At 40.7% G+C, this 12,238-nt stretch overlaps 1 protein-coding gene across 1 annotated transcript in view; it reads right to left on the reverse strand.

The window, feature by feature from the left end:
- Window positions 1–490: 490 nt before the first annotated feature.
- Window positions 491–12,238, reverse strand: part of CLIC5 (chloride intracellular channel 5) — a 51,639-nt gene continuing 39,891 nt past the window's right edge. Inside the window, exons 5-6 of the mRNA XM_057375451.1 lie at window positions 5,480–5,661; window positions 491–3,244 (exon numbers count right to left, since the gene is read on the reverse strand). Of these exons, the coding sequence (XP_057231434.1) occupies window positions 3,077–3,244; window positions 5,480–5,661 (350 nt within the window). The 3' untranslated portion in view covers window positions 491–3,076. The remainder of the gene's footprint in view (window positions 3,245–5,479; window positions 5,662–12,238) is intronic.

A 12,238-nucleotide genomic window follows, 5' to 3' on the forward strand; every position in this document is an offset into this window, starting at 1 on the left:
ATCCTGAGTTTTGAGAAYTGAGCTTAAAATCTTAGCAAAACACTTTCCTATGTAGGATTTCCAGTATTTCCTGCTTCTGGCTATGGATAAAGCCAAAAAAGCACAAAGGTGAGTGAAAGTTACAGATCTGAAAACATGAGCTTAGATTTCAAACCCAAACAAAGGTCAAGGAATGCCTGWACATGTCCACAATCTTGGATCAGCCAGTAATAGAGTTATGAACAAAATGCAAAGTTGGGATGCAGAATGAGACTTGAATTCAAGTAGAACAGGCACCACAGCTGAAAACTGCTCCATTTTCCTCTAATATTTTCTCATATCCATAATTTATTTTATCAAGACATTTTGGAATATTGTTTGAAAAGCAAAGATATGTAAGAAATTTTTTTTGTAATGAATTAAAAGAAAATTAGCATGAGGATTTTCAGATTTTATTATGAAATCTTAAAAATATTTGAAGAACATGCAAATCGTCTTAGAAAAAGCTCATTGCACTTATAGCTCATTTTCTTTTAATATAAGCCYAACCATTTTTAAGCACAATTTTTAAAAAAACAGATGCAATTTGAGGTCAATTAAATCAACAGACTGTGATTTGTCCCTCTTCTATGAATAATAAAGACAAACATATAAGAGCATTTCAGAATTATGAGATTCAGAAAAACAGTGAAGATTCTGAGAAGAAAATCAAGGGCAGACCCTGGTTCACCTGTCCAAGAACTGCTGCATGTTTGGACAGCCTTCTTTCAGAAGCTAAACAATAATCAGAGAGCAAGAGTCTGCATCTGATTCAGTGTCTTTTATTCAAAGATTCACTGCAACTGTGACTAAGCAAAGCTACTGATTGAAGTGAAAACCTAGGAAAAGACAACTGGGAAAAACGTACTTTCTGTTGATCAACAGGATCATACTGAAAGTAAAAAATCCCCAGGACCATTGATCGAAGACTTTTCACTGGGAACGAATTTGCAGAGCTTTGATAATAACACTTTTCTAAACTGACTGAGCCATCCAGACCCACGTGCTGAGTGAAAACAAAACTAGAAAGACAGACAGAAAGGATCGAGTCAAATGACATAAATAAATAAATAAATAATTGTCTGAATTATTTTTAAAAGAAAAAGAATAATATCACAATAATTCCAATCTCATGAAGAAATGTTTTTAACAAGCCATATGTGCTTGTTTAGACACTTCTAATCTCATTACATTTTTCTGGCTGCTACCAGTGTTCTCTGAGCCAGCTGATTTCTCAGTAATATTTTAAAGAGTGCAAGCCTTTGCCCTCCAGTCTAGCCACTGCTAAAATAGCCCGTTCTAGGAGAAGACTTGGGAGTTCATGGATTTTCTTCCGAGGTTTTGAAAGTTCAGAACAAATTGACCATTGCACACAAAACAATAACCAACCGCAAACTCTCTTCAGTCAATGAGCAACATTCTACTCCCAGCTGGGTTAGTGTGAAAAGTGGAATAATCCCACCAAAGCAACAGGATGGTTTMAGATTGTCATCAGAATCACACAGCAGAGGCTGGTTTTCAATGTTGTTCCACTTTCCCAGCTCTCTGGCTGYGAACAAGTCTGCTGTGAGGTTCCCCTCGGTCACAGCTCACCAGCTTGGGGTTCCCCTCAAATCAGTGCAGCTCCAGCAGCTCTGATCAGAAGGGGAGCCACATCAGGTTACAGCTCAGCTTTATTTTATCATTTAAAACAGCAGCAAATCCCCCCCAACCTGAAACCCGCGAGCCATGTGCTCGGCTGTACATATTGGAGCACGAGTTTCAAGGGAAAGAGCTGTCATTCTGAATTTGCTAAAGGAACGTGCAAATAATCACTGGTGTGAAGCAGATGTGCCAGGCAGGCACTGCAGATAGAGCAAAACAATCTCTTTTAGAAAGAAACCCTAATTCAGAATTATCAACTGGGATGGGTAAAGCCTGGATGAGCAGGACTGAGGCATCATGCCCAGATTTGTGCTAGCACTCTTGCTGAATTCCTGGCTGGAAATGTGCCTCTCACTGTGCCAGCCTGCCCSCTTCGAGGCTCTCAGAGCAAACTCCTCCTGGGGTGAGATGATGAGTGCTTGAAAGTGACCCATCTGGAGCCCAAGGCGACGAAAGCGCTTCCCCTGCCTGGAATCCGTGCGCAGCGACAGCTTCCYGCTGCTGATGTGAGTTTCCCAAGATAGCAATTATAAAGGAACTGGCAACCATGCAGTCAAGATGACAATATCCTACGTGGTTTGGTTTGCTGTGCCAATTCCCTCTGTGGGTGCTGGAGTCAATCTGCTGCCCCTGTTATTGCTGTGTCTGTCTGTCTCTACCCACCAGCACATCCACTGGGCATTTGGCACAGGCCCTGCTCTTCCAAGGGCTGCCTGTTCAATTGCTCATTCACTCTCTTTTGCTTTAAACATTCGGATCCAACAACACCATGCAAATTTTATGCAGAGTAGCATCTGCAAGTCTGACATATTCGCTCAGGCTTCCCCCTCTTGCGCCAAGTTAAAAATAAATACCCTATAAACTCCTGGGCCTGCTAAGACAGAAGATGCATTCACAGAGTTTATTTAAATATAACTGCTAAGAGCATTTCTGCTTTAGGGTCAAACTCCTATTTTTCTCCTCTCTCTCTCTTATATTTTGTTCATGCCTCAAGGATCTTAATAGAACTGGGGGAAAAAGYGTCCTTGAAATAACCTAGAGAAGAACCAGTCCTATGTGTTTCTAACTCTCTTACCTGAAATTTCAGCTATTTTTAAAASTCTAAAGAATACAGGTCATGAATGTATCCTGAACACAGAACAAGAAACTAGTCATGTGGATTCATTTCCAATACTGATTGCAAATAATACTAGTTCAGCCAGATTTTGGGTTWGACTTCAAAAGGTCTCCACCACCCCCCACCCCCAATAGAGCTGCCTTCTCTTTTCTCAAGGGAGAGGCAGATTTGTCCCTGCCCACTTGGAACAGGTGAAGTCATAGCGATGCCAACCAGACAGCATAAGGATAAAGTACATCTTAAGGCAACAAGGAGAAGAGTCTGTAAAAGGGGATACTGAGCCACRGCTGGGGGCAGTTAGGACTTGCTGAGCCTCTTGGCCACGTCTGCRTAGGCTTGCTCGATTTCTTTGTCTGCTGCACAGGTGTTGGTGAACTCATCCCTGGCGTAGGCGTTCTTCAGGTACCGCCACAGCCCCGTCATCTCCGCCGGGAACTCRAAGTTGCGGTATTTCTTTGCAACAATCTAAAGCAAAGATAAAACACGTGAAAAAAGGCATCTCACTGGTGATGTATCTCCAGGTTCCTTCTTAGGGAGCTTCTTGCTCTTTTCTGTCATATAATTAATAGCAAGCAAGAGGAAGGTTTGGAGGATTGGGGTCTTACCATAAAAAAGCCTGAGAAGTGACTGCTGGTTGTCCCRTATTTTGCGAGGCAGCTGCTTGGCCTAAGGACACTCTAAAGCTACTCTTACCAAATTGCAACTTTTATAGTACTTGAAGTCCATTGATTTTACAATATTGAGGTTTTTGGAGCTTTTTTACAAGTCTTAAGTACATCACTTAAATCTGAGACACCACATAAGAAGGRGCTGAATCATAAAAAGCAAGACAGATTTAAGAGAAAGGCATTAGTAATGATTATTAYATATTTTCATATTAATTATTATGTTTAACATTATTATACATATATATGGTATTGTATTTTTAATATATGTAATGTATTTCTCCTGACCAATGGTGTCAGAGGATATAACAACGTACAGCTGTTGGAAGGCTGTATCTGTGTTCATGAAAAGGAAAAACTCAGGGTGGTATGAGTACCATGATTAGGAAACCAAGATGATTTAGCATATATTAGAAACAGGAGCATTGGGATAAACTGAGGGAGAAAATGGTTATTTCAAGACTTGTTAGACTAGGAAATTGTCCATCAAGGCAAATTTTTGATTTCTAAAAACACTCAAGCCCTTATTCAGGAAAATAGTTAAGTGCATACTTAATTTTAAGCACCTGTACAGTCCCATTGAAGTCAATGGGATTAATCTGTACTTAAAGCTAGTTGGTTGGTTAAGTACCTTGCTGGATTGGGATATTTCAKTTTCCCTGTAGGAATATACCATACAGAATAAGCCTGTGGTGACAGAATGAACTAGCTGATAGGAAGGGATGGATTAGCTAATTTAATGAGTGCTTCCAATCTCTAATTTTTCTGACAGTATAAAATTGTTCCTGGGCATAAATTACATACATATGTGCCACAGAGTTCCCCTTTATTTTTAAAGCACATGGTAGAGCTGTTTTCCATCTCAGATTTCTTAGGATAGTCATGTTCTCAGAAACGACTGTGATTTGTTTTTATTACCAGGATCYACTTGGTGTATGCAAGTCCAAATCCTGTCCTAAACTGCATTTAATTAAACATTCTTGCCTTCCATGRTGCTTCACACGCATATGGGGAAGATAAAACCTGCTGAGCAACTTAAGTCAACATTTTCAAAATTTCCAGCACACATCCTCCATCAAATGAAAAAATAATTTACCCTTTTCTTCTATCTGTAAATTGCTTTTCAGGCAATATYCTATGGCTATGCTTGTCTGAGAAAAATTTTAAGTCTCTTTTGACATCTTTCATTTCATCCCAAGGAGACAAAAAACAGTAAGGGGCCACACATTCATTTTGCATTGTCTGACTGCAATGTCGCCAATGAAGACAAGCCAAAAAAAGCGTTAAACCTGTGAGGATATTATCACATTTCTTACCTGGTGACTTATGTGCTTTTCTGGTTTTTTTGGTTGGGTTTTTTTTTTCTTTTTGCATGTGTGCAGTCAGCTCCCAGGCTCAGTTTATGTTTTGGCTCACAGAGCCAAATTAGATGCATGACTTGGCTTTAATTCCTAGCTTGCTCGCTTGCCAAGGTCTGCCAGGTACTTGCGTTACTCTAAAGCAACATGTCATCTGATAAATTAAATAAATGCAACATTTCGAAGTCAAGATGATGTACACGATTTGCACTATACCAGCAACCATAGAACATCTTAAATCCTGGACCTCGGCAGTGACTTTGATTTCTTAACTTCTCTGTGTGAAATACCAGATGGAATAAATATTCCCCAAAGAGATGGACTGCTGCTCTGAAGTTACAAATGGGTGGGAACTGACTAAAGTTTTGACATGTTTCTTAARAGTATTAGGAACTAATTAATATGAAAGACTGGTGTTTCTTGCAGGAGAGTAAAAATAAAGAGACGAGACACCTTAGAAATTAATATTGTCTTTGCCACTAATTAGTGATGGGACAGTTTTCCCATGTCCTAAAGTTCCCTGTAACATATAGGAAACACTGAGGAGAAAGTGTGTTTCAAAGTGCTCTTTTTGGACTCAATGTGTGAAATACACATTGGCTTCAGGACTCAGCTGTCAGAGCAAGGCACATCAGTGTCAGATAAGGCTTCTTGGACCATCTCATGACATTTTTTACCTTGACAACATGGAGTTTGGGCAGAAGGTTGCAGTCAGCAAGTGTCAGGTCATCCCCATCCAGAAACTTGCGTTTAGAYACTTTATCCTCTTCAGTGCTGTTTGCATCGATCTCCTCTGGCAGGGGAGTTCTCAGGTAGTCATCCAGCTTCTTCAGAGCCTTCACCAAGCCCCTTTCAAGAGCTTTGCCAAAAAAAGCAAAGAATATGTGATTAGGGCAGAATAAGGATTGTTTATAAACACACATTGTCAATGTCTATGGTAGTGTCTAGGAAAAAAAGTCAAGAACCAATTTCTTTGTTGTTAATTCATGTTCYAAAACCTACAAAATCTGGGCAAAGYAGCCCAGCAAGGTACATCTGCCWGAGGATAAMGCTCATCCTGCAGTGGGAAAAGGGACACAGGGACCTTGCTGTGCCATGGCTTCTCTGACAAACAACAAAAAGCAATGAAAGAGATCACAGAAGCAGAAAACAACTTGTCAGTATGACATCAGAAAAACATGTGTTCCTTGGAATATTCTTCTGGTCTGTTGAAAGCCATACACAGGAACTGGAACCTGTATACTGCTCCTTCATTTTTCTGACCACCCACGTAGAACTGCAATGAAGCTGCATTTTCTAGCATTACTTCAGCTCCATCAATTCTTAGTTTTACTTCTTTCAACCCCCTTCCAGAGTAATTAAAAGCAATATCAATTCCAAAGATGTTAACCAGAGCTCCATGAGGCTGAAAGACATACTATAAATGAGGYATTAGCCAGTGTTACAATTCCCATTTAACTCAGGTGCAACTTGGGTGAAAATGCTCTTTTTGAGAGGTCTCAAATGGGGTCTCACAATGGAGAGGAGACTCCAAACCTCTTAGTTTGGTTACTGAAGATCATGTCCCACACTGCTGCTGGCTCCAGTCTTCAGATCCCACCTAGACCTCTACAGCAGTGTGCAAATTTTTCAGTCAGGCAAGGAATTTGTGTTCTTATGCTTCACTGTCAGGATAACAGAAAAACTTGCTTGCAATAAGGCACTTTAAAAAATCTGAATAACTCTACGTGGGTTTGTGTGTTACTTAAACTGCAAACACTTGGGGGCAAGAAGGGTCTTCCGTGTTTCTGTTTGAAGGGTGACAAGCATGATGGAGTCCTGGTCCCCCACAAGTGCCCCAAAGTGCTAAAGCAACATAAATAAGGAACAGAAAGAATTTACAACGTGAAAAAATAACAACATGACTCATGGGCTTAGGGCCAGAATTTCAGCTGGTGAAAATTACCTGCAGTGATTTATACCTGCTGCAGATGTGGCCTGGAGTCAGTATTAATGGCCTAATACTGTAAAATCTTATATCTCTGAGTAACTTGCTGCCCCTGAACTTAGGGGAGAGCTACTCAGGTGGTGTAGCATTACAAGGCCTATGGAGATAAAGGACAAAGAGCGATGGGTTCAGATTGAAACAGAAGAAATTTGGTTATTTATATTGAGGAATTCTTTATTGTGAGGTAGTGAGGCACAGGAACAGGATGGCCASAGAAGCTGGCAGTRTTCARAGCCAGGTTGGATGGGGMTTGGAGCAACCTGGGATAGTGGGAGGTGTCCATGGCAGGGGGTTTGCAACTAAATGGTCTTTTAAGGTGTTTTCCAATCCAAACAATTTGATGATTCTGTGGTCCTAAAAATATTTATGGGCCACAACAGGAGCTCCAAAGGGCTGCAGCAATCACCCTGTACAGAGAGCCCTGCTGGCACAGGCAGCTCCACAGGCTCTTTGTCAGCTGCCCCTGTGCTCTTGGCACAGGGAGAAAGGCAGCACGTCCAGGGCCACTGAGAGAGCAGGAGCTGAGCACCACAGAACATGATTTCTCTGCTGCCCTAACATCCATTAAACCTGTGCCAGYGGTGGAAGTCACATTAAGCCTCTTGATGCCTTGCTCCCACTGAAGGCTCTTGGCCCAGCACCAGGGAACCCTACCAGCTCTTTTGTGGCTGACTCTGAGACACAGTGGCAAACCCTGGCTTAATTGATTGACTGGAGAAATGACTGCAATCCAACTGAAAACACCCCCACAAACATAGCAGGGAGGGAAGGAATTTTATTTCTGAAAGCRGAGCATCTAAAGCGACTGAAGTGCTGCCATCCATAAAACAAAAGTGTTGCCATCCCTCATTTAATCATTTCAAATTGAATTCTGACACTGACATTCTGCTGTCAGATGCTGGCAGCRGTGCCTTTAATCGCCTGCAGCTGTCCTGTGTCCCACAATTTCCACAGGAGGGAAGGAACTGGGGAGTGTGGCAGCACTCAAAAGGACTTAGAAATCTCTTTTTGGTTTGACCTGTAACACCTGCTGAATGGACAGTTCTCCTTCTCTTGGTCAGCCTCAGACTGTGTCCTCTTACAGACAATGGGCTGGAATYAACTGTGATTTAATTCAATTTTGTTCATCTGGATTTTAGAGAACTGGCTCAATGCTGACTGTCTCCCAGAATTCCCTTCACCCAGTAGGATTGTTGACTCTCCAAGTCATCTGAGCAATATTCCAGGATCAGGAGAACGTCTGATGCTTTGTGCCAGTCCATGGGGTCAGTCAGGTGTGTGCACAGAGACAGGAGGAGAAGGTGAGATGTGTTTACATAATTTTCTGGAACTTATTAGGTTTTGGKTTTTTTTTTTACTCTCATTGCTCTATCAAAGTGCGTCATGGCTGTCCCAAAAACAATGCCTGGAGTGAAGCCTGTTTGCGACAGTGAGAAAAACAACTATCTGAATTCATCCTTGGCACTTGCATACGGCAGCTTTGGGCCAGAAATAAGCATATGTTCAGGGTTCAATACATGTGTGACCTAATTCACAGGCTCTGCTGCAGCCCACAGCATCCTGACATCTCACCATGAAATCGCCACACGGTCAGGACCATCTTCTATCCTGGTAGTCAAGAACAGAACAACTACTTGTGACACCAATGATCCCATTTATTTAATCAAAACTCTCCTGGTCCTAGTAAATCCCTCAGAACAGCCAGGAAAATAGAAAAAATAATAGAAAAGAGAGAACCCTCCAATTAAATAGTGACAGAATTTTTAAAAACTAAGGTAATTAAAATCAAAAAATTGCCATATCAAATGGATTTTAGGTGCACTGGGTCAGATTTTTAAAGCCTGTCAACGGTTGAAATCCATATGCAAATATCCATGTTGCAAATCCTATTTTCTAGGTGCCCTGACACACTCAGATTTATCCATATGGTTTGAAATCTTATGTTCCTTGAGAAGGTATTTGGGGAAATCCCCACTCAAAGGAGGAGGGTGTTTAAAGAAACTAATTTGCTCTCTTACMTGGTAGATATTTAAGTATTAAGTGAAAGGTGGAAAATTGCAAATGGAGAAATTCAAACAACCTTTTCAGAACAGCCTACAGCTCTGAATGCTCTGGGACTCTTCCTGAGGAAAGAACTGTCTGGGTTCCTACTGCTGACCAAACTCATCTTGATTTAATTCCTTAAATTTGGATTTAATTCCAAACTTCCCATACTACAGCTGTTTCATGAAAATCTGGATGGCTCTCCACATTGTCTCCAGTGAGAAAACAGGGGAGAGGATGCACTCCCCAGGGCAGGGGCCATGTGAGCACCACTSACAGCACCAGACTGGATGAAGATGTTTAAAAATAAGTGAAGAACTGAAAAATTACTAATTCCCATTTGTGAGAGTACCACCCACAGCGAGTTTCAKAAGTGGCTAAGCACCTAATTCCCTTGGCAACTTGTTCTGTGGGAAACATCATTAAATAACTAAATAAGTTTGCTGATAACAGCCAATGGGTGGGATTAATCTTCCCTGAAGTGAGTAAATTAAAATAACAGGTTTGAATTAAACACCCTGAGAGCTTCCTCTGTGTTCAGTGGATTTTCTCTTCTACATTTGTTTTTGGTGACCCCTAAATGAGCTGTGGGGAGAACTTTTCCTAAAGTATTTAATGTCACCCTTGCACTGTCTTGGCAACATCAGGGTGGAGGATTCAATATTACAACACCAAGCAGAACCAAGCCTGAGTACATGGCTCTGGGCTGCTTTTGAAATTTCTACCTCCAATTGCTTCCCCACCCTGCAGACTCTCAGTAGGAACACAGAGATCCCAAATGTGACCAGCTCTGAGAGAGGAGCTCTGCCATCAGCTTATCCTTGAAGCAGCTGAAATGTCTGAACTCCTGAAAACCATTTTTCTGGACAGTGAAATCACCAAGCACAAAGGCACCAGCATATTATTGCCTCCACTGGGATATATTTACTATAACCTCAAATTCCAAGAAGTTCTACCCCTGTACACACAAAATCCATGGTGGAACCATCTCTCTCAGCCTTCTCGGCTTCATGCTGGGCTACTTATGCAGCCAAAGACAACTTCCAGCAATCACAGTCCTGCCCTGTCATCCCACCAATAGTAAACAACAATATTAATAAAAAAGCCTCATGAGCTTTTTGTGATTTTTCTTCTCCCTTCAAAACTATGATTTTAAACAACTTYATTTAAGAATCCTGAGTTAGAAGCCAGAAAAATAGCACTTTCCAACCTCAAAGCAACCACAGAACACTTAATGAATGTATTACCATCTGTCAAATGCACAGGGTGAGGTTCAATTTAGCTGATGATACCTAATTCACAATGACGTTCTGTTTTCAGCAGAAGGTTTCTTGATGTTGAACAATGAGATTAACAAATTCTGACATGCACAGAAATACAAATAATGTAACAAAAGTTAATAATTGGCAAAATTGTGCTCTCAGTTACACTGACATGAAAGAGGAGTAACTCTGCATTGTCAACAAGCTATTCCATATTCAGCTATTCCATATTCAGTCAGTTCAACCAAGAACAGACTTTGGCTCTGTTACTCAACTCTTCAGGCAAAAACTTCCTTAAACTATTAGCCTGTGCAGTATTTCCAGGGGACAGAGAGAAATCCTTGTGCCTTGAAGTACTTAATACCACATCTGAACAAAACATTGGAAAATGTAAYGCCTGGAGCAATCCTGCAAGTCAAGCACAGGGCCAGATGACAAAGATTCATTAATAGGTACTCAGGGTGACATTTTGGCCATCCTGAAGCCCGTGGAAGTTTTGCTGTTGACTTCAGTGGGGTTAGGATTTCTCCAGCAGCTTTTAAAGCCAAAAGAGACTATTTCAATTAGTTTATCTGACCCCTGAAATAATACAAGCCATAAAACTTCCAGCGTCATCGGTCGTTTCCATCTCTGTTTTCTGTGGGTCAAATAAGGCTGAAGCAAAATGGAAAGTAACTAGAAAGTAGTAAAAGAAAAATGGTTTGGAAAAAGTAAAACTGATTCAGGCTGCCCAYACCCACAGCATTTGCAGAGGTCAGATGAGGACTCTTTTTCCCCTTCCTTGAACTCCAAATATTTCCTTCCTTGTTTAATGTTGGGACAAGGAGAAATAGCAAAGCAGACAAAGCACATAAACACCAATCTCTGTGGCCTGAATGAGCCACTGGAAGGCAAATCATTCCATCCTAAAATAGTAGCCTAGGAAAAGCTGAATTACCACCAGAGAAGCCTCAATCTCTCTTTCTCTCTCTCTCTCAGTCTCACAGGCAGACTGGCTACCTACATTTAAAATAGCTAAAATGAGGTGAAATGACTCATTTTTTATGTGTTTGTGTGGAACTCCTTGCAGGATAAGGATTTCACTTGATAGTTATTATGGAATGAGATGCAAGGCACAGAGSGCACAATCAGAGTAGCAAGAACAATAGATTCTTCAAGCAAGTTGAGCATAAAAACTATTTGATTTATATGAAAAGAGAGCAAAACTAGTTAGCTTTTAAAGCAAACTTTAAGCAAAGTAATGCAAGATTTCCAAACAAACATGGAAACRAGAAAGTAATGTTTGGAGAGGGTTGGTTAAGTAAATCATGCCCAGATAGTCAATCATTTTCACATCACTTYTAGAAATTGGTAATCTTCAAAATTAAAGTATCATTGCCATTTAAAAGGAGAATAACCTTCTGTTTCAGTAAGTTTGAGAGAAAATACATTTACTTTCCAAAGCAAGTTATTATTCACAAAATTCCACCCACATTTGGCAATAAATCAGGTTACTCACACCACCCATGGCATTTTTATTAAATAAACCTTTTGTCACAAAACATTTTCTCCAAGAACAGATACACATGGTCCTCTTTCTAAATGATTATCCTTGTGACAACAAGGCTTCAAAGCCATTGAAGCCCAGCAACATCTTGTTTTTTGTAGCCAACATCTGAAACTACCTGAGGCTGACCTCGGCACAACTGCAAGGTTCTTAATTGTCAAGCCCARGCAAGTTCAACAAACCATGATCCATGTACAAAAATGAACGATTCCTGCTGCTACCCTGGATCACTGATTGATGTTTTCCCTTTTTACTGCTTTCTTCCACTGCCCTCCAGTAAGATTTATCCCGTAACACACGCAAATGAACTTGGTGAAATACGCAATGAGGGAAAAGGGGGAACAGTACATAAATATTCACAGTCTCAATCAAACAATCTGAGATTTATTTTTCCTTTAAAAAAACAAACCACCTTTCCTGATCACTTCCAGATTCACAGTTTGATATTATATGAGATGCAATACTGTTTTCTGGTAGGGGAAGGGAACCAGCTAAGAAACAGCAATTTAAGGTAAGAAAATAATATCATTATACTAGTCTGACCGTCTGATTAAAAAACAAAGATTCATATTTTCACTCTTTTTTCTCCATCCTGTTC

Source organism: Malurus melanocephalus, unplaced genomic scaffold, assembly GCF_030028575.1.
Source record: "Malurus melanocephalus ecotype Western Australia unplaced genomic scaffold, MMel_1.1 scaffold_249, whole genome shotgun sequence".
Lineage (NCBI taxonomy): Eukaryota > Metazoa > Chordata > Aves > Passeriformes > Maluridae > Malurus > Malurus melanocephalus.